Below are 20,391 nucleotides of genomic sequence, written 5' to 3' on the forward strand. Positions count from 1 at the left end.
TGCCCTAAATGAAAATAACTGCATCAACAAAAAGAAATTTTTCTTTTTAGATCTGTCTTAAAAATGATTAAGAAGTATCATATTAAAGAAGTTTTAAGTCTTTAAATGAAAAGAGAAACTAAAATAATAATAATTAGGGTTTGCTACATACGTCACCATCACCTACCAGGGGAGAGCCAACACCCGCAGTGTGAAAGAAAACATCTCTTTCAAGTCCATGGGGCAATTTTTACAAATTCGTTTTTCCTGAGGGGGGAAAAATAATCAGACAAATCAAAGGTATCTTTGGAAAATTTAATTTGGACCATATTTTCTCTCTTGCTGAAAACACCAAGTATTTCCATACATTCTGGGTTCCACAGCTTACAAAGGGGCAGTGGGTTTCCTGCAGTCACATACTGTACCGAACTTTCTATAGAAAGATCAGACATTTTCCAACCTTGCTTTTGAGTATTTCCTTTAAAGGTTCTTTACAATAAATGGCAAGTAAAACAAAGTAAGGCTTTATTTTCTCTTCTTTCCCTTTTTGGTACTGCATGTTGGAAGAATAAGGAAGGAAGACGTGTCACGTGAAGTGTTGGTACTCTGGGAATTGCTGCTGGGTCCTGAGAGGTGCACCCATAATCCTGCGGCCCCGACGTGCCCCCATGGTGAGGAGCCTGGGATCGGTAAGTGCGGCCAGTCACCGCTGCGTCACAACACAGGAAGGTCTGCAGGCTGCCCAGGGCTTCTGGGGGCTCACAGAGGTCCTGACCTTCAGGAGTAATAAAGGAGCCAGGGCCAAATCACGACCAGAGGTCTCCCACCCAACACCGCAGTACCACAGGTTCCCTTCCGAAGCAGGCCTTACAATAGGCATTTAAAGACTAAATGTAATTACTGAAAATGAAATGAGAAAAAAAATCCCTTTACTAATTTTTTGTATCAAATTAGTAAAATGAAAATAAAAGCATTTGATAAAACACATTTTCTATGTCAGATGAAAACAACTCCCTTGCAAGATAACCTCAGTAATATATATTTGTCACTATTTATATATTTTTGGCTGGTGCACAAATTTCTTTAATTGCATCATCTGAGCAGCTTTGTCATCTTTCAAACTTGCAGTTTCATTAGCTTAAAAAAGGGATAAAGCAGCCAAATTAATACTAATTCTGGTTGCAGAACAACATTGCGGACGTTAACCTTCATCTTCTCAAGTGTTAAGAGCACATGATTAAAAGGTCAGCACACAGTTTCCTTTCTTAACAGAAAAGTAAGCAGCTAGTGTCATCAAATCTATATCTAGTAAACACAGGGCCCCTCTGAAATATAAAATTAAATTCTTTTGAGGAATAGGTTTGTGATTTTAGTTGTGCGGGATTTACATTTATTCAATTTTGTGGTAAAAATGCACGGTCTTCACTTCTTTGTAATATACAAGGGATTTTGTCATCGCCTCAGCAGGCTCTCACACACAGACGGCAGGCTGAGCTATGTGCTCTCAGAAACCCTGCAAAAACTCCTGCAGCTGGGTGACGATCTCTGTGTCCACCGTCTCCATGAGGGACTGGAAGCCTTGCTCTCCCAGGAGCTCTTGCTGTGCCTTAAGCTTCTCGTAGATAAACTGCTGCAACGACACTGTGTGGACTGGGTCCTTCAGGGCCAGCTGCAAGACAGAGAGGAGCCACAGCACGTTAGAGAGGCAGAACACGTCCCTTCTCTCTGCAAATGCAAAGCTTGGTCATCACCTCTGCAGCAACACAACTGCTTCTGCCTCCCTGCTTACAAGAGAGTCTCAAAGAGTCCCACTGCAGAGAAGTCTGCCAGAGAGTTCATTCAGTCCGTCTAGCCTCAGTTCCCTAGGGCCTCTGAGCCCAAGTTATATGACGAGCCCAATTTTGCAACACCTCAGGGTTCATCCATGTAAAGAATCAAAACCTGATAGACAGAACATGCCGCAGAGCACTTAAACACAACGGTCCGGGCTTCCTCGCAGGCAGACCAGGAGCTCCTGGGGTAGCTTGGGGTGGCCCTCAGGATGGATGGAGGAAACCCTGCCCTCTCCTGCACTGCTGTGCTACTGACACTCATATATATGCTTCTGGTTAAGAGAAAAAGAGAAAGAAAAAGAATAAAGAAAAACAGATTTCAAAAAAAAAAAAAACCAAAAAACAAAAACAAAACCAAAACAAACATGTACTCCTCTCCCTCTGGGATATCTGGAAATCATTCCACTTGCTAATGACAAGGATCACAACAGAAAACACCGTGGCCTCCTTTGTCTTTTCTGTGTGTGCGGCATACATACAGATACGCCATGTGTGTGTCTTTAAATTTATACTATCACCCAAAGACTCCACTCCAACACATTTTAAGAATTCTGTCTCTAAGGGGCGCCTGGGTGGCTCAGTGGGTTAAAGCCTCTGCCTTCGGCTCAGGTCATGATCTCAGGGTCCTAGGATCGAGCCCTACGTCGGGCTCTCTGCTCAGCAGGGAGCCTTCTTCCTCCTCTCTCTCTCTCTGCCTGCCTCTCTGCCTACTTGTGATCTCTCTCTGTCAAATAAATAAATAAAATCTTAAAAAAAAAAAGAATTCTGTATTTATGTCATAATTTTTTGTTGAAGGCATGTTGAAATAATCATGGTATCAATACAATTCTAATACTACCAAATAATCTATCACAAGTGCTGTTCTCTACATTTCAGATTATTTCCTCATACCTAGCTCTACTTTTGAAGGATTACTAAAGGACACAGGCAATTTTATGATTCCTGATACGTTTTATCAAGTTGCTTTTTCTATGGTGAGTGCAAATTTAAAAGGTATGAGAGTTTTCAGATAGTGACACTGTTTATAACACTGGTATTACTATTTAAATTCTTTATCATTTAAGAAGTGAAAAGTAACACATCCTACTTCAAGCCATACATTTCTCTCATCATCAATAAAGGTGGATATCTGCAAGGCTTACGTAAAGAACATGAGCTTGTGTACCCAGTATGGCTGCACAGAAATTCTTCTTTTCCCTACTAATTCTCAATTTTATTTTAGGTAGATGAGGGAGCTGGATCACATCTGCTGTTTGGGCAATGTAAAGAAATTTGAAAATAATTACCACAAGTGGAAAATATAACTGAGAGACAGGGACAAAGTTGGCATGAATTTGAAATTAAACGCCTTAGGTGACAAATCCAGACTTACATGATAAATCCAAGACAAGGATGAGTTCAGTTCTCACTGAAGGTGGACAGGAGAGAGAACATTAAGAAGAACTGTAAACACAAAGCCCTGCCTTCATAAGACTAAAGATATCACCGTCCAAAATGCACAAAAACTGAAAATGAACGTTTACAAATATTTGCTTTCTTAAGCAAAATGCAGTAATGTTCAGTATTATTTTAACTAAAGTGCAAGAGATCTCTTGCTAAAGGGGATGTGCGCTTTGTTGAAATATCATGAATTATCTGTAACAAACCATCTGCTACAATATGAGAGAAACAGAACTGAGCTTGAAATTGATGTTTGAACAAGTGACTCCAACTACTGAAATGAGCTTGGGAGAGTGCTTTAAATGCTTTCACTTGGCTATAAAAAACTGCTAGCAGTTAACTTACCAAATCTCCATCCTTTAATTTTCAACAGATTAATAAAAAGGAAAACTATCATAATATCAGTACCCACCAGATATGGCATACCACTATAACAGTATAATTTTTTTAAGTATATTCATCAGTCATGCAAAGATTAAAAGCATTAGTCTCCTATGGAAGGAAAGCTGTGGAAGGAAGAAGGAAGAAAAAAAAATACAGAATCTCCAAATGCATATATTAAAAAATCTTTAAAAAAAAACAAGTTTTTCTTAGCTAAAAAGATCACATTAGCAAATAAATATCTATTTTGGCTTGTGATAGAAATTCATTCATCACAGCTACTAATACTTTCTTTTGAAGAAATCTGTGAGTGGAAGCCTAGTGAGGAACCCAGCCTCCTAGACCCTCCTGACGGTGACCAAATGGAACAGCCACTTTTGTCAAAGCAGTGTCAAAAGAAGGCAGCTAAAACAGATGGTTTATTAAGATTCAGAATCTAGGGGCGCCTGGGTGGCTCAGTGGGTTAGGCCGCTGCCTTCGGCTCAGGTCATGATCTCAGGGTCCTGGGATCGAGTCCCGCATCGGGCTCTCTGCTCAACAGGGAGCCTGCTTCCCTTCCTCTCTCTCTGCCTGCCTGTCTGCCTACTTGTGATCTCTGTCTGTCAAATAAATAAATAAAATCTTTAAAAAAAAAAAAAAGATTCAGAATCTAGTAATACCAAAAAATGTCCAGGTTTCAATTAAAAAAAAATTACTCATAACCAAAAGGAGGTGTCAAGGGCAGGAGGGCAAAGGGTTTTATTATAAAAGAGCAACACAGAGGTCTTCAGAGCAATGGAAATGTCTCAACCTTGATTCTTAATCATGCTAATATTCTGATCGTGATGCTATAGTTTTACAAGATGTTGTGAGTGGGGGACATGGACAGCAACACATCACATACCAGAGAGCTCAGTGATATGGTAACCTCAAACACCAAGAATACATGGGAGCCATGCAATTAATTTCCTGAAGGTAAATGACCAAAACAGTTTGGTACCTACAGGCCCAAACTGAAACAAGTTAATCACCGAAGAATCTTACAAAATCAGAAACTGTTTACTCTTTTTTTCCCCACTCATTTCCAACAGTGTGATTATCTGGTGTAGGTTTGCTCAGATCTACAAATGTGAAACCTTCTACAGAAAAAAACAAAGGAAACAGTATTGAGGCTCCGCTGACAACACAGAAACACTGGGAATAATAAGAAGAGACAGCAAACTCTTCAAAACAGACCCAGGCTAGGCGTGCCCTGTGGTACTCTGGATCGTATCCTGCAACTAACAGCATTAGTGAGAAACTGGGTGGCACCTAAATAAAGTCTGGGCGGTAGTACACAGTAATATACCAGCGTCGGTTTCTCAACTTAGACAAACGTGCCCTGGTAACGTAACATGCTGACATGAGGGAAAACTGGATGAGGAGCACATGAGGAGAGCTACCTCTGCTACTTCCCCGGAAACCTAAAACTGTTCCAAAATAAAAAAGGCACCTCTCTTTACGCCAGTACCGTACTGTTTTCATTACTGTGGCTTTGTGATCAGTTGTGAAAGCAGAAAGTGTGACACTTCCCAAGCTCTGTTCTTTTTTAAGACTGTTTTGGCTACTCAATGTCTTTCATGGTTCCTATGAATTTTAGAACTATGTTTTCTCTTTCTGTAAGAAACGTCACTGGAATTTCAACAGGAATTGCACTGAATCTGAAGATGGCCTTAGGTAGTATGGACATCTTAATATAAAGTCCTCTAACCCATGAATACAAGTATCTATTTGCTTACATCTTAATTCCTTTCATCAATGATTTGTAGTTTTCAGTGTACGTCTTTCACTTCCTTAGTTAAATTTATGCTTAAGTCTTTTGTTCTTTTGATGCTGCCATACATGAGATTTGTTTTCTTAATTTCCTTTTCAGATTGTTCATTTAGTATATAAAATACAACTGATTGAATTTATTTATTACCTCCAGGAGTTTTTAAAAATAGGTTTTTAGTTTTTTCTATGAACAAGATCATGTCATCTGCAAAAAGGGACAATTTTTCTCCTACCTTTGCAATTTGCATGCTTTCATTTCTCTTTCTTGCCTAATTGCTCTGAGTAGGATTTCAGGTACTATGTAGGATATACAGAACAGTTAACAAAAAATAAGTCCAGAAATAATGTCACACATATATATAGCCAAATGACCTTCAACAAGGGTACCAAAAGTAGACAATGACGAAAGGATAGTCTCTTCGACAAATGGTGTTTAGAAAACCAGATATCCAAATGAAAAAGAATGAAATGCTTATCTTTCGCCACACAGAAAACCAGCTCAAAAGGAGTAAAACTTAAACATAAGGCTCCTAGGGGAAAAAGCTTCATGCCATTCGCCTTGGCCAAGATTTCACAGATAGGTCAACAGAAGCACAGGCTACAAAAGGAAAACTGGCAAGGAAGATGATAATAAACAAATTTTATAAGTTATTTAAATAAATTTTAAAAGTGCATCCTTCTGTGGTCATTTGGTGTGGGTACAACCTGCCTAGATACCTCAATTAACTTCACAAATGTTCAATTATACAACATCTAAGCAGCAAGCCTGGCATGTTCATTTTTGAAATGAGAAAAAAATTAGGTCTCTAGGCTTTGAGTAACATTCAAGGTTGATTTTTCTAAAGTTAATGACATCAAAAGAACCAGAATACACACCTCCAAATTCCTGGTTTTGTTCTCTTTCTACTACTTCCATATGCCTAACTCCCATTCTCATCCTCCACGAAAAGTACATGATCATTTAAGAAATATTTCCATTAAAATGGTTAAGATAAAATTAGAACCTTATAATAGATTTCTGTTATTAGAAGATAATTACCCAGAAATCCTGACTCCAGGGCAATGCCAAATAAATTAAGTGCTAATAGCCTAACTCACTTCAAAAGTCCACACACTGGATTTTAATAAGCAAGTAGTTTGGTACTCCTTGACAGTGAAATTATTACTTTAAGGCAGAATGGTTCTGGTTGAACTATCTCAGGTTCCTCTGCTGGTAATTATAGCCTTCTGACATTTGCCTCGATCCGTAAGATGGTTAGTTTTCAAGTTGGTATAGGATTTTTAGCTCCTGTGGTGCCACTTACAGGATGTACATTTCTTGTTCTTTGAGATTTTGAGTTCTTAAAACTAAAAAATATTTTACTGCATTAAATCAGCAATTTTACCCAGCAGGAATTCACATAGCTGAACCCTTTATTTTTCTTAGGTTATGGGGTATATCTTATCACTGTTCATTTTATAGGCCTCCATATACCCACGGTAATTTTTCAGAAATTATTTTCTGTAAAGTTATTTCTGTTGGAATTTTGCTAGAGAGAAAAAGTTTCCTACCTTTAAATATGCAAAAGATTTTTGTAATAGTGATATACTTTCCATGAAACCTGGCAGAATATATGTAACCACACTAGCTATGCAACCAAAATCTTAAAGGAAAATTTGCCTACAACAATGTATTTCACCATGTAGTCTTCAAAAGTTCCTTGGTTTGATCTTTGCCTTAAAATTCCCCTTTTTGATCTCTCATTGTTTCACTACAGGGAACTGTAAATTTCTGAAATATAGCTATATCTAAATTTCTAAAATCTGTTGGATGTAAACTCTCCTAACTTAGTGACTTAACAAAGAGTTTGAGTCCTCTAGATGCCAACCAGAACCCATCTCATCAATAGCGCTCAGCAATGCAAATTTACTAATTAAACCCAGTGTGGAACTCAAATTCCAAGGTAGCCGGCAAGATTTTTATCATCCCTGTGGTAGCTGTCCACTGAGGAATTTAGACCATGGTTTCCATATGTTGAACTTGTGAGTAAAGGAGCTGTTTTACAAGGCTAGGTCTAGAATGACTGGGACTCAGACTTCATGAGATAAAAAGGACAGTGTATATATGACAAAAATGTAAATTGTAATTTAGCGATTAGCTGTTACCCAGGTTTTCTGATAGAATTGTTTTTCTCTCCATCAGTCCCAGACCATTACTACTTGGGTTATTTTTACTCTACTTTCAGTCTTATTCTGGTTATATCTTTCTAGGTGCTTCAAATCTTTACAAAGCAAGCTTGAGAAAAATGCACAATTAATCAATGAGCCAAAGTAAGTATTTCAAGCCCAGATCTGAGCAACAGAACATCTGTTTATGTCTTCACATTTGTTTCAGTATGGTATGTGATTAAATAGCAATCACAATATTTTATCTGCATTTACTAAATTCTAATCACGAGCAAGGCGTGTGCCCAGCACACACTAGGCCTTTTACACATTTTATTTCGTTTAAAACTCACAATAAGGAATCCTGAGGAAAGGAAACCCACAGCATATAACCAAACATTTCCGCAGAGTGGATTTCACTGATAGCAGCACACTGGGTATCATGTGAGGAACACTGAGAATTGCTGATGGCTAAGTCCCATTTCTAGAGATTTTGGTGTAACTGGTTTCAGGCACTAGAATTTTTAAAAGCTCACAATAATCTGATGTATATTTAAGAGAAAGAATGCTATAGAAAATTCTGAAAAAAACAGTTTTGAGGACTGAAACTTCAAGTAAACCTAAGAAAATCTTTACAGATATCTTCATATTCATTAAAATAAGTATGGTAATAGACTAAATAAAACATACAACATTTCAAAATAAAAACTCTTAAATTAGTAATTCTAAGCCCTATAAACATAATTCCCATATACAACCCCATATTCTATAAACTCTTCAGGGATTCCTTTTTCCTTTCTCCTTTTTTCTTTTGGTTTCAATGAGACATTTATGAGGTCCTTTTGCTTTACTGTAGGCAAATTAGGCAGTGGCAATGTCCCCCCCAACCTTTTTGTTTTTTTGTTTTTTTTTTTTACTCACCAACCAAAAGTTTGATGCCTTTTTTTATTGTAGTTTTTGACTCTAGAATTCCAAAGGATTCCCCACATCACAAGGTAAGTAAAATACAAATCTGTAAGGGACCTTTATTTTGCCTGCTTTTCCTAACTGGTTATTGCTAGTTAGTATCAGCAATACACACTGACATATTTTTCACTTAATTGGTTATCTACTGTCCCCATTTGATTCGTTGATTTTCTTGGACTTTTCTGACTTAACCATCCATTTAAATGACAAATGACTTATCTCTGCTTTTAGAATACTTATACCCACACTAACTCAAACGCCCTCTTGCTCTCTTTCTTCTCATCACATTGGCTAGAAATTCTACCTGACAGACTATCACTAAAATTTTTTCCTCTTCCTCCTAGGTACACAGATAGACCACATCTCCCAGTCAATAGGATGTGAGCAAAAAAGATGTGTCATAACACACCCTACTCTTAAACCACTACTACTCATTCTTTTTCTCCCTGTCTCCCAACAAGACAGAAGCCAAAGTGGCAGCACCCTCAGCACATCTAGATCATTCCTGAATGACTCCAAGAATTACATACCTACTCATAATCCTCTCCTTTTTGTGTTTTCCTGAGTGAAAAAATATATATTGATATTCCAGGGGTCTGTTTTAGAAGATGACATTCTCTGGCATTTAGATCATTCTCAATAGTGGTAGATTCAAATAGCTATTTCAAAAATCATATTGAAGTCATATTCTTCTATTTCTATTTCACTAACAAATTTTACCAGGACTAAATGCCAAATTTAATGTTGGATTAAATTTGCTAGTGGTCACTTCCTGTTTTGCATCTATTTTTATAAATAAAAAAATTACTATTGTCTTTTTTTCTGTTTTATTCTTTTCCTGACAGTTGCCACAGTTTTCTAGGTTCAATCTTTTCCTTAAAATTTGATAGTACAAAAAGAAAGAAAAAAGGAATGCAGGAAAAATAGGGAGAAAGAAAAAGAAAAAAAAAGGAGAGGAGAGAGGGAAGACAAGCTGCTGCTAAAAAGTATCACTAGTAAAATTAAATGCATTAAACTACATTTCTTTTTAAATTAATAATACATTTCAGTAAAACCTTATGAAATGAACAAATAAGAAACATCACTAAGGGAGGTTTTTTAAAATTTGTTTTTTAGAAAAATGGAGAGACAATCCAAAACATTTCTTCCATGGTTATAAGTCTATTTCTACCTGGTCCTAAGTTGGTTTTTAATTTTTCACATTTTGGAAATTATATTTTACGAAAAAATAGTCTATTCTGACAGGATTTTTCCATTGACCAGCCAGGACTTGAATGCATAATTCCTGAAGTTATATGTGTCCTTATACCTAATATTTTATATTTATGTTCACCCCTGCCACACCCCACCTTGAATGTGGCCCACCAGAGTAGGGCTTTGGGAGGTCAGGTGAGCCATGGAGTTTTGGCTCAGGTCTGTTTTTCAGCAGGTCCTGTGGGTTGCCCATCCTCTGGTAACTTCCTAGTTCCAGAATGTGTAAGTGGACTGAACACATTTAGCATCTGGCAGAATCCCCATACTGAGTTCTGGGTTTCCTTAAAGCTGACTTTCTTTTACTCACATCTTGAAATAAGCTGGGGGTTTTTTGTTTTTTGTTTTTTTTTAAGATTTTATTTATTTATTTGAGAGAGAGTAAGAGAGCACAAAGCAGGGAGAGGGGCAGAGGGATAGGGAGAAGCAGACTTCCTGCTGAACAGGGAGCACGACTCAACTTGGGGCTTGATCCCAGGACCCTGGGATTATGACCTGAGCTGAAGGCAGATGCTTAACCGACTGAGCCAACCAGGCATCCCTAAAACGAGCTCTGAGTTAGTTTATTTTCATTGTTTCTTTTTGATAATAAAATTACAGAAGACTATGAATAATTTAGTTGTATCCACATATTTTAAGTGTAATAATCTCACTGTGGTAGGTCACCTGCTCAAATTGGCAAGCTTCCTCTTTAAAATACTGTTTAAAAAAACTTTGTGATCGGTATTTTTTCTCAACCTTTGTTTAATTTCTGGTTTTACTTCATTGTGGTAAAAAAATATGATCTGTACTATTTCTACTCTGAGAAATTTGGTCTCCTTTATAAGCCTAAAATTTTACATACATTTCATGAACATTTGAAAAATGTTTATTCTATCAATAGTATAGAATTTTTATTTACATAACAAGTCAGGAAACGACAGATGCTGGCGAGGATGCGGAGAAAGGGAAACCCTCCTACACTGTTGGTGGGAATGCAAGCTGGTGCAGCCACTCTGGAAAACAGCATGGAGGTTCCTCAAAAAGTTGAAAATAGAGCTACCTTACGACCCAGCAATTGCACTACTGGGTATTTACCCTAAAGATACAAATGTAGTGATCCGAAGGGGCACATGCACCCGAATGTTTATAGCAGCAATGTCTACAATAGCCAGACTACAGAAAGAACCTAGATGTCCATCAACATATGAATGGATAAAGAAGATGTGGTAGGTATATATATACAACAGAATACTATGCAGCCATCAAAAGAAATGAAATCTTGTCATTTGTGACTACATGGATGCAACTAGAGGGTATTATGCTTAGCAAAATAAGTCAATCAGAGAAAGACAACTATCATATGATCTCCCTGATATGAGGAAGTGGAGATGCAATGTGGGGGGTCTGGGGGGTAGGAGAAGAATAAATGAAACAAGATGGGATTGGGAGGGAGACAAACCATAAGAGACTCTTATTGTCATAAAACAAACTGAGGGTGACCGGGGGGAGGTGGGTAGGGAGAGGGTGGTGGGGTTATGGACATTGGGGAGGGTATGTGATATGTTGAGTGCTGTGAAGTGTGTAAACCTGGCGATTCACAGATCTGTACCCCTGGGGCTAATAATACATTTTATGTTTATAAAAAAATTTAAAATTTTTTTTAAAAAAAGAATTTCTATTTATAGGCACTAAATTTAGTGCCTGTAATTATGTTTATATAATTTTACTTACATAAAATATGTAATTTTATTTTTATTTACAGGCACTAAATTAAGTTTAGTGCCTGTGATTATATTGTTCAGTTCTGGATTCAACTAAACATGTAAGATCCAAAGACCACCATAGGCTATTCTTAGCATCAGTTTACTCAGAAGAGGATAGGAATGATGAGATACCACAAAATGGTAATGTTTAAGGAGAATACGACAAATTTTACACCATTAAAAATGTTGTGATCTGGGGCACCCAGGTGGCTCAGTTGGTTAAGTGTCTGCCTTTAGCTCAGAAAACAGCTCTGTGTCGGGCTCCCTGATCATCAGGTAACCTGCTTCTCCCTCTCCCTCTGCTACTCTCCCTCCCCTTGCTGCTCCCCCTCCTTGTGCTGTTTCTCTCTCTCTCTCTCTCTCTGTCAGATAAATAAAATCTTTAAAAAATATATTATGACCATAGATGCATTTTTAGAATCCTATAAATTAGAGCAGTAAATCAAGGACGATCTTCATGGAGTATCTCTAATAATTAAAAGAAATCAATTCTAATGCATCACTAAACTAATAAATAATCGAAAAATACCCTTCTTCCATTCATGTTATCAAAATAAAATGACTGCATAACCAAGTGTAACTGAATATTCAGGGGTATGCAATCACTGTTTCTAAATTAGGAAACAAAAAGTTATTAGACAGATGTAAAGGTATTACTTCTCAGTAGTGCCGGTGTCCTATTTCCTTTCCAGAAATACCATCAATACTCATGTTAGTCCATTCTGTGACAAAATATACTATAAAACCAAACGTGTGCCTTGATCCAGTTAAATTTAGTTTCCAGGTGATACAGAAAATGGAAAGAGGATAAAGAGAAACAAGAAAAATTTGCTGAGTATTCTATTTACAATTTAAATGTCATCTTTAGATTGAGTTTTCTGAATATCACTTATTTCTGCCAATACTGTTATGAAAGGGATTGAAAAATCAACGTCACAAGTGTGAGCCACCCTATTATAGGAAACACCTGCTCCCTTACATCTCCTTACTGCTCCAGCTGCCTCTATGGTTCCAAGAAGTGAGATCACTGAGTACATCTTATGAGAATCTCAAGTTTTTTGATAAAATGCTTTATAAGCTTAAGCTATCAGATGAAAGGTTAAAAAGGGCTATAAATAGGAAATGCCAAAAGGAAACTTACAAAGGCAAGAACATTCAGTAATAAAAACTGGGATTATCATTTCATCAAAGAATAAACCTCAATAATTTATAAAAATGACAGAATATAATGGGAATAAATGGGGGAACAAAAACTTTTTATTGTGACCATCTGCTGATATAGCAAAATCATTGAAGAAACTGGTATTTTAAGATCTGCCTTAACTCACTATTTCTGGGAGGGGAAATACTGTTCTATGGCTCTTTAACCTAAATTTGCTGGAGTACGTGACATGACCTCATGCATGACCTCGTGCCTCAGTCAGTTGAGTGACCGACTCTTGACTTTGGTTCAGGTCATGATCTCAGAGTCATAAAATACAGTCCTGCATCAGGGTTCAAACTGGGCATGGAGCCTACTTGGGATTCTCTCTCCCTCTTTCCCTCTGCACCCCAACCCCCCATTATGTGTGCATGCTCCCTCTCAGAACAAAACAAAATCCAACCATTATAACATGCATCTATAGCTGTTCAATTTAAAAAAACAAAAACAAAAACTATGAGACTTCATCAAGATAAAAAGATTCTACACAGTTAAGGAAACAATCAACAAAACTAACAGGCTGAGGAGTGCCTGGGTGGCTCAGTGGGTTAACAAAACTTAACAGGCTACCTGCAGAATGAGAGAAGATATGTGCAAATGACAGATCTGATAAAGGGCTAGTATCCAGAATATATAAAGAACTTATCAAACGCAACACCCAAAAACCAAATAATCCAGTTAAGAAATGGGCAGAAGACATGAATAGACCCTTCTCCAAAGAAGACACCCAGATGGCTAACAGAAACATAAAAAGATGCTCAGCATTACTCATTATCAGGGAAACACAAATCAAAACCACAATGAGATGCCACTTTACTCACATCTGCCAGAATGGCTAAAATTAACAACATAGGAAACAAAAGATGTTTGTGAGGATGCAGAAAAAAGGGAACCCTCTTACACTGTTGGTGGGAATGCAAGCTGGTACAGCCACTCTAGAAAACAGTATGGAGGTTCCTCAAGAAGTAAAAAATTATCCTACAACCCAGCAATTGCACTAGTAGGTATTTACCTAAGGGATGCAAACATAGTGACTCAAAGGGGCATGTGCACCCTGATGTCTATAGCAGCATTATCAAATTATGGAAAGGGCCCAAATGTCCATCAACAGATGAATGGATAAAGAAAATATGCTGTGTGTGTACACACACAAACACACACACACACACAGAGAAATATTATTCAGCCACCAAAAAAGAAGGAAATCTTGCCATTTGCAACAACAACGATGGAGCTAGAATGTATTATGCTAAGTGAAATAAGTCAGTCAGGGAAAGGCAAATATCATATGATTTTGCTCATATGTAGAATTTAAGAAAGAAAACAGGTGAATATAGGGGAAGGGAAGGAAAAATAAAATAAGATGAAAGCTGAGAGGCAGGCAAACCATAAGAGATGCTGAACTCTAGGAAACAAACTGAGGGTTGATGGAGGGGAGGTGGGTAGTGAATGGGCTAGATGGGGGATGGGCATTAAGAAGGACACTTGTGGAGCACTGGGTGGTATATATAAGTCATGAGTCACTAAATTCTACTCCTGAAACCAGTATTACACTATATGTCAACCACCTAGAATTTAAATAAAAATCTGAAGGAAAAAAAGAGTTTCAGTGCCATGGATACCACAGGTGGTAGCCTCTCAGGAATGATGAAAGGTAAAGACTAATGGAGAAGCTCCATGGTTAACAATTTTTTTTAAATTATTTTTTATTTTTTATAAACATATATTTTTATCCACAGGGGTACAGGTCGGAATCGCCAGGTTTACACACTTCACGGCACTCACCATAGCACACACCCTCCCCAATGTCCATAACCCCACCCCCCCTCCCAACCCACCTCCCCCCAGCAACCCTCAGTTTGTTTTGTGAGAGTAAGAGTCACTTATGGTTTATCTCCCTCCCAGTCCCATCTTGTTTCATTTACTCTTCTCCTACCCCATAACCCCCCATGTTGCATCTCCTCTCCCTCATATCAGGGAGATCATATGATAGTTGTCTTTCTCCGATTGACTTATTTTGCTAAACATGATACCCTCTAGTCATCCATGTCATCGCAAATGGCAAGATTTCACTTCTTTTGATGGCTGCATAGTATTCCATTGTGTATATATACCACTTCTTCTTTATCCATTCATCTGTTGATGGACATCTAGGTTCTTTCCATAGTTTGGCTATTGTAGACATTGCTGCTATAAACATTCGGGTGCACGTGCCCCTTCGGATCACTACGTTTGTATCTTTAGGGTAAATACCCAGCAGTGCAATTGCTGGGTCATAGGGTAGTACTATTTTCAACATTTTGAGGAACCTCCAAGCTGTTTTCTAGAGTGGTTGCACCAGCTTGCATTCCCACCAACAGTGTAGGAGGGTTCCCCTTTCTTCGCATCCTCGCCAGCATCTGTCATTTCCTGACTTGTTAATTTTAGCCATTCTGACTGGTGTGAGGTGATATCTCATTGTGGTTTTGATTTGTATTTCCCTGATGCCGAGTGATATGCAGCACTTTTTCATGTGTCTGTTGGCCATCTGGATGTCTTCTTTGCAGAAATGTCTGTTCATGTCTTCTGCCCATTTCTTGATTGGATTATTTGTTCTTTGGGAGTTGAGTTTGCTAAGTTCTTTATAGATTTTGGACACTAGCCCTTTATCTGAGATGTCGTTTGCAAATATCTTCTCCCATTCTGTCAGTTGTCTTTTGGTTTTGTTAACTGTTTCCTTTGCTGTGCAAAAGCTTTTGATCTTGATAAAATCCCAATAGTTCATTTTTGCCCTTGCTTCCCTTGCCTTTGGCGATGTTCCTAGGAAGATGTTGCTGCGGCCGAGGTCGAAGAGCTTGCTGCCTGTGTTCTCCTCAAGGATTTTGATGGATTCCTTTCTCACATTGAGGTCCTTCATCCATTTTGAGTCTATTTTCGTGTGTGGTGTAAGGAAATGATCCAATTTCATTTTTCTGCATGTGGCTGTCCAATTTTCCCAACACCACTTATTGAAGAGGCTGTCTTTTTTCCATTGGACATTCTTTCCTGCTTTGTCGAAGATTAGTTGACCATAGAGTTGAGGGTCTATTTCTGGGCTCTCTATTCTGTTCCATTGATCTATGTGTCTGTCTTTGTGCCAGTACCATGCTGTCTTGATGATGACAGCTTTGTAATAGAGCTTGAAGTCCGGAATTCTGATGCCACCAACCTTGGCTTTCTTTTTCAACATTCCTTTGGCTATTTGAGGTCTTTTCTGGTTCCATATAAATTTTAGGATTATTTGTTCCATTTCCTTGAAAAAAATGGATGGTATTTTGATAGGAATTGCATTAAATGTGTAGATTGCTTTAGGTAGCATAGACATTTTCACAATATTTGTTCTTCCAATCCAGGAGCATGGAACATTTTTCCATTTCTTTGTGTCTTCCTCAATTTCTTTCATGAGTACTTTATAGTTTTCTGAGTATAGATTCTTAACCTCTTTGGTTAGGTTTATTCCTAGGTATCTTATAGTTTTGGGTGCAATTGTAAATGGGACTGATTCCTTAATTTCTCTTTCTTCTGTCTTGTTGTTGGTGTAGAGAAATGCAACTGATTTCTGTGCATTGATTTTATATCCTGACACTTTACTGAATTCCTGTACAAGTTCTAGCAGTTTTGGAGTGGAGTCTTTTGGGTTTTCCACATATAGTATCATATCCTCTGCGAAGAGTGATAGTTTGACGACTTCTTTGCCGATTTGGATGCCTTTAATTTCCTTTTGTTGTCTGATTGCTGAGGCTAGGACTTCTAGTACTATGCTGAATAGCAGTGGTGATAATGGACATCCTGCCGTGTTCCTGACCTTAGCGGAAAAGCTTTCAGTTTTTCTCCACTGAGAATGATATTTGCAATGGGTTTTTCATAGATGGCTTTGATAATATTGAGGTATGTGCCCTCTATCCCTACACTTTGAAGAGTTTTGATCAGGAAAGGATGCTGTACTTTGTCAAATGCTTTTTCAGCATCTATGGAGAGTATCATATGGTTCTTGTTCTTTCTTTTACTAATGTGCTGTATCACATTGATTGATTTGTGGATGTTGAACCAACCTTGCAGCCCTGGAATAAATCCCACTTGGTCGTGGTGAATAATCCTTTTAATGTACTGTTGAATCCTATTGGCTAGTATTTTGGTGAGAATTTTTGCATCTGTGTTCATCAAGGATATTGGTCTGTAGTTCTCTTTTTTGCTGGGATCCTTGTCTGGTTTGGGGATCAAGGTGATGCTGGCCTCATAAAATGAGTTTGGAAGTTTTCCTTCCATTTCTATTTTTTGGAACAGTTTCAGGAGAATAGGAATTAGTTCTTCCTTAAATGTTTGGTAGAATTCCCCCGGGAAGCTGTCTGGCCCTGGGCTTTTGTTTGTTTGGAGATTTTTGATGACTGTTTCAATCTCCTTACTGGTTATGGGTCTGTTCAGACTTTCTATTTCTTCCTGGTTCAGTTGTGGTAGTTTATATATCTCTAGGAATGCATCCATTTCTTCCAGATTGTCAAATTTGTTGGCATAGATTTGCTCATAATATGTTCTTATGATTGTCTGTATTTCTTTGGTGTTAGTTGTGATCTCTCCTCTTTCATTCATGATTTTATTTATTTGGGTCCTTTCTCTTTTCTTTTTGATAAGTCTGGCCAGGGGTTTATCAATCTTATTAATTCTTTCAAAGAACCAGCTCCTAGTTTCATTTATTTGTTCTATTGTTTTTTGTTTTTTTGTTTGTTTGTTTCTATTTCATTGATTTCTGCTCTGATCTTTATGATTTCTCTTCTCCTGCTGGGTTTAGGGTTTCTTTCTTGTTCTTTCTCCAGCTCCTTTAGGTGTAGGCTTAGGTTGTGGACCTGAGACCTTTCTTGTTTCTTGAGAAAGGCTTGTACCGCTATATATTTTCCTCTCAGGACTGCCTTTGTTGTGTCCCACAGATTTTGAACCGTTGTGTTTTCATTATCATTTGTTTCCATGAATTTTTTCAATTCTTCTTTAATTTCCTGGTTGACCCATTCATTCTTTAGAAGGATGCTGTTTAGTCTCCATGTATTTGGGTTCTTTCCAAATTTCCTCTTGTGATTGAGTTCTAGCTTCAGGGCATTGTGGTCTGAAAATACGCAGCAATTGATTCCAATCTTTTGATAACGGTTGAGACCTGATTTAGGACCGAGGATGTGATCTATTCTGGAGAATGTTCCATGTGCACTAGAGAAGAATGTGTATTCTGTTGCTTTGGGATGAAATGTTCTAAATATATCTGTGATGTCCATCTGATCCAGTGGGTCATTTAAGGCCTTTATTTCCTTGTTGATCTTTTGCTTGGATGATCTGTCCATTTCAGTGAGGGGAGTGTTAAAGTCCCCTACTATTATTGCATTATTGTTGATGTGTTTGTTTGATTTTGTTATTAATTGGTTTATATAGTTGGCTGCTCCCATGTTAGGGGCATAGATATTTAAAATTGTTAGATCTTCTTGTTGGACAGATCCTTTGAATATGATATAGTGTCCTTCCTCATCTCTTATTATAGTCCTTGGCTTAAAATCTAATTGATCTGATATAAGGATTGCCACTCCTGCTTTCTTCTGATATCCATTAGCATGGTAAATTGTTTTCCACTCTTTAGAAGTGGATTTAAAGCCCTCACTTTAAATCTCGAGGTGTCTTCGGGTTTAAAATGAGTTTCTTGTAGGCAACATATAGATGGGTTTTGGTTTTTTATCCATTCTGATACCCTGTGTCTTTTGATTGGGGCATTTAGCCCATTAACATTCAGGGTAACTATTGAGAGATATGAATTTAGTGCTATTGTATTGCCTGTAAAGTGACTGTTATTGTATATTGTCTCTGTTTCTTTCTGATCTACTACTTTTAGGGTCTCTCTTTGCTTAGAGGACCCCTTTCAATATTTCCTGTAGAGCTGGTTTGGTGTTTGCAAATTCTTTCAGTTTTTATTTGTCCTAGAAGCTTTTAATCTCTCCTTCTATTTTCCAATGATAGCCTAGCTGGATATAGTATTCTTGGCTGCATGTTTTTCTCGTTTAGTACTCTGAATATATCATGCCAGCTCTTTCTGGCCTGCCAGGTCTCTGTGGATAAGTTTGTTGCCAATCTAATGTTTTTTCCATTGTATGTTACAGACTCCTTTTCCCGGGCTGTTTTCAGGATTTTCTCTTTTTCACTAAGACTTGTAAATTTTACTGTTAGGTGACGGGGTCTGGACCTATTCTTATTGATTTTGAGGGGAGGTTCTCTGAACCTCCTGGATTTTGATGCTTGTTCCCTTTGCCACATTGGGGAAATTCTCTCCAATAATTCTCTCCAATATACCTTCTGTTCCCGTTTCCTCTTCTTCTGGAATCCCAATTATTCTAATGTTGTTTCGTCTTATGGTGTCACCTATCTCTCGAATTCTCCCCTCGTGGTCCAGTAGCTATTTGTCCCTCTTTTGCTCAGCTTCTTTATTCTCTGTCATTTGGTCTTCGATATTGCTAATTCTTTCTTCTGCCTCATTTATCCTAGCAGTGAGAGCCTCCATTTTTTATTGCACCTCATTAATAGCTTTTTTTATTTCAAGTTGGTTAGATTTTAGTTTTTTATTTCTCCAGAAAGGGCTTTTATATCTCCCGAGAGGGTTTCTCTAATATCTTCCATGCCTTTTTCGAGCCCGGCTAGAACCTTGAGAATCGTCATTCTGAACTCTAGATCTGACATATTACCAATGTCTGTATTGATTAGGTCCCTAGCCTTTGGTATTGCCTCTTGTTCTTTTTTTTGTGGTGAATTTTTCTGCCTTGTCATTTTGTCCAGATAAGAGTATATGAAGGAGCAAGTAAAATACTAAAAGGGTGGCAACAACCCCAGGAAGAGATCCCAAATCATGAGGGGGGAGAAAGGGGATAAAAAGTTTCAGAAAGAAAAAAAAAAAAAAGAAAAAAGAAAAGAAACAAAAAAAGAAAAGGAATAAAGAAAAAATATAAAAAGGAAAAAATATATATATATTAGATAAACTAGTTAAAAAACGTTAAAAAAGAAAAGGGTGAAAGTTAAAAAAATAGCAGAAGAAGAGAAAAAGAAATTGAAAAAGAAAAAAAATTAAATTAACTGCAAGGCTAAAGAATCATGGGGAGAAATCCATGAGTTCCGTGCTTTGCTTTCTCCTCCTCTGGAATTCCACTGCTCTCCTTGGTATTGAAACTGCACTCCTTGGTAGGTGAACTTAGTCCTGGCTGGGTTTCTTATTGATCTTCTGGGGGAGGGGCCTGTTGTAGTGATTCTCAAGTGTCTTTGCCCCAGGCAGAGTTGCACTGCCCTTACCCGGGGCCAGGCTGAGTAAACTGCTTGGGTTCGCTTTTGGGGAGCTTTTATTACCTGAGCGCTTTCCGTAGAGTTCCAGAGGACGGGAATGAAGTTGGCGGCCTCCCAGTCTCCGGCCCACAGGAGCCGAGAGCCTGGGGCCCCACCACTCAGTGCGCCCTCAGAGAACAGCGCCCAATTGCTCCCTTCACCCTGGCCTCCAGCCGCGCTCCGAGCTTACCGAGTTGCGACCAGTTCAAGGTAACCCCGAGCTGTGAGCTCACTCCTCGGCTCTGTCTCTGTAGCCGGCTTCCCTGTTCTAATACCTGTGAGCTCTGTGACACTCAGACACCCCCGA

General features: G+C 38.1%; 1 protein-coding gene across 3 annotated transcripts in view; it reads right to left on the reverse strand.

The window, feature by feature from the left end:
* Positions 1 to 280: 280 nt before the first annotated feature.
* IPO11 (importin 11) overlaps positions 281 to 20,391 on the reverse strand; it is a 210,335-nt gene continuing 190,224 nt past the window's right edge. For all 3 annotated transcript variants that reach the window (XM_032849849.1, XM_032849832.1, XM_032849839.1), the window contains one exon: positions 281 to 1,648. In XM_032849849.1, the coding sequence (XP_032705740.1) occupies positions 1,484 to 1,648 (165 nt within the window). In that variant the 3' untranslated portion in view covers positions 281 to 1,483. The remainder of the gene's footprint in view (positions 1,649 to 20,391) is intronic.

Source organism: Lontra canadensis, unplaced genomic scaffold (assembly GCF_010015895.1).
Source record: "Lontra canadensis isolate GAN:19392208 unplaced genomic scaffold, GSC_riverotter_1.0 scaffold4, whole genome shotgun sequence".
In the NCBI taxonomy this organism is placed as follows: Eukaryota; Metazoa; Chordata; class Mammalia; order Carnivora; family Mustelidae; genus Lontra; species Lontra canadensis.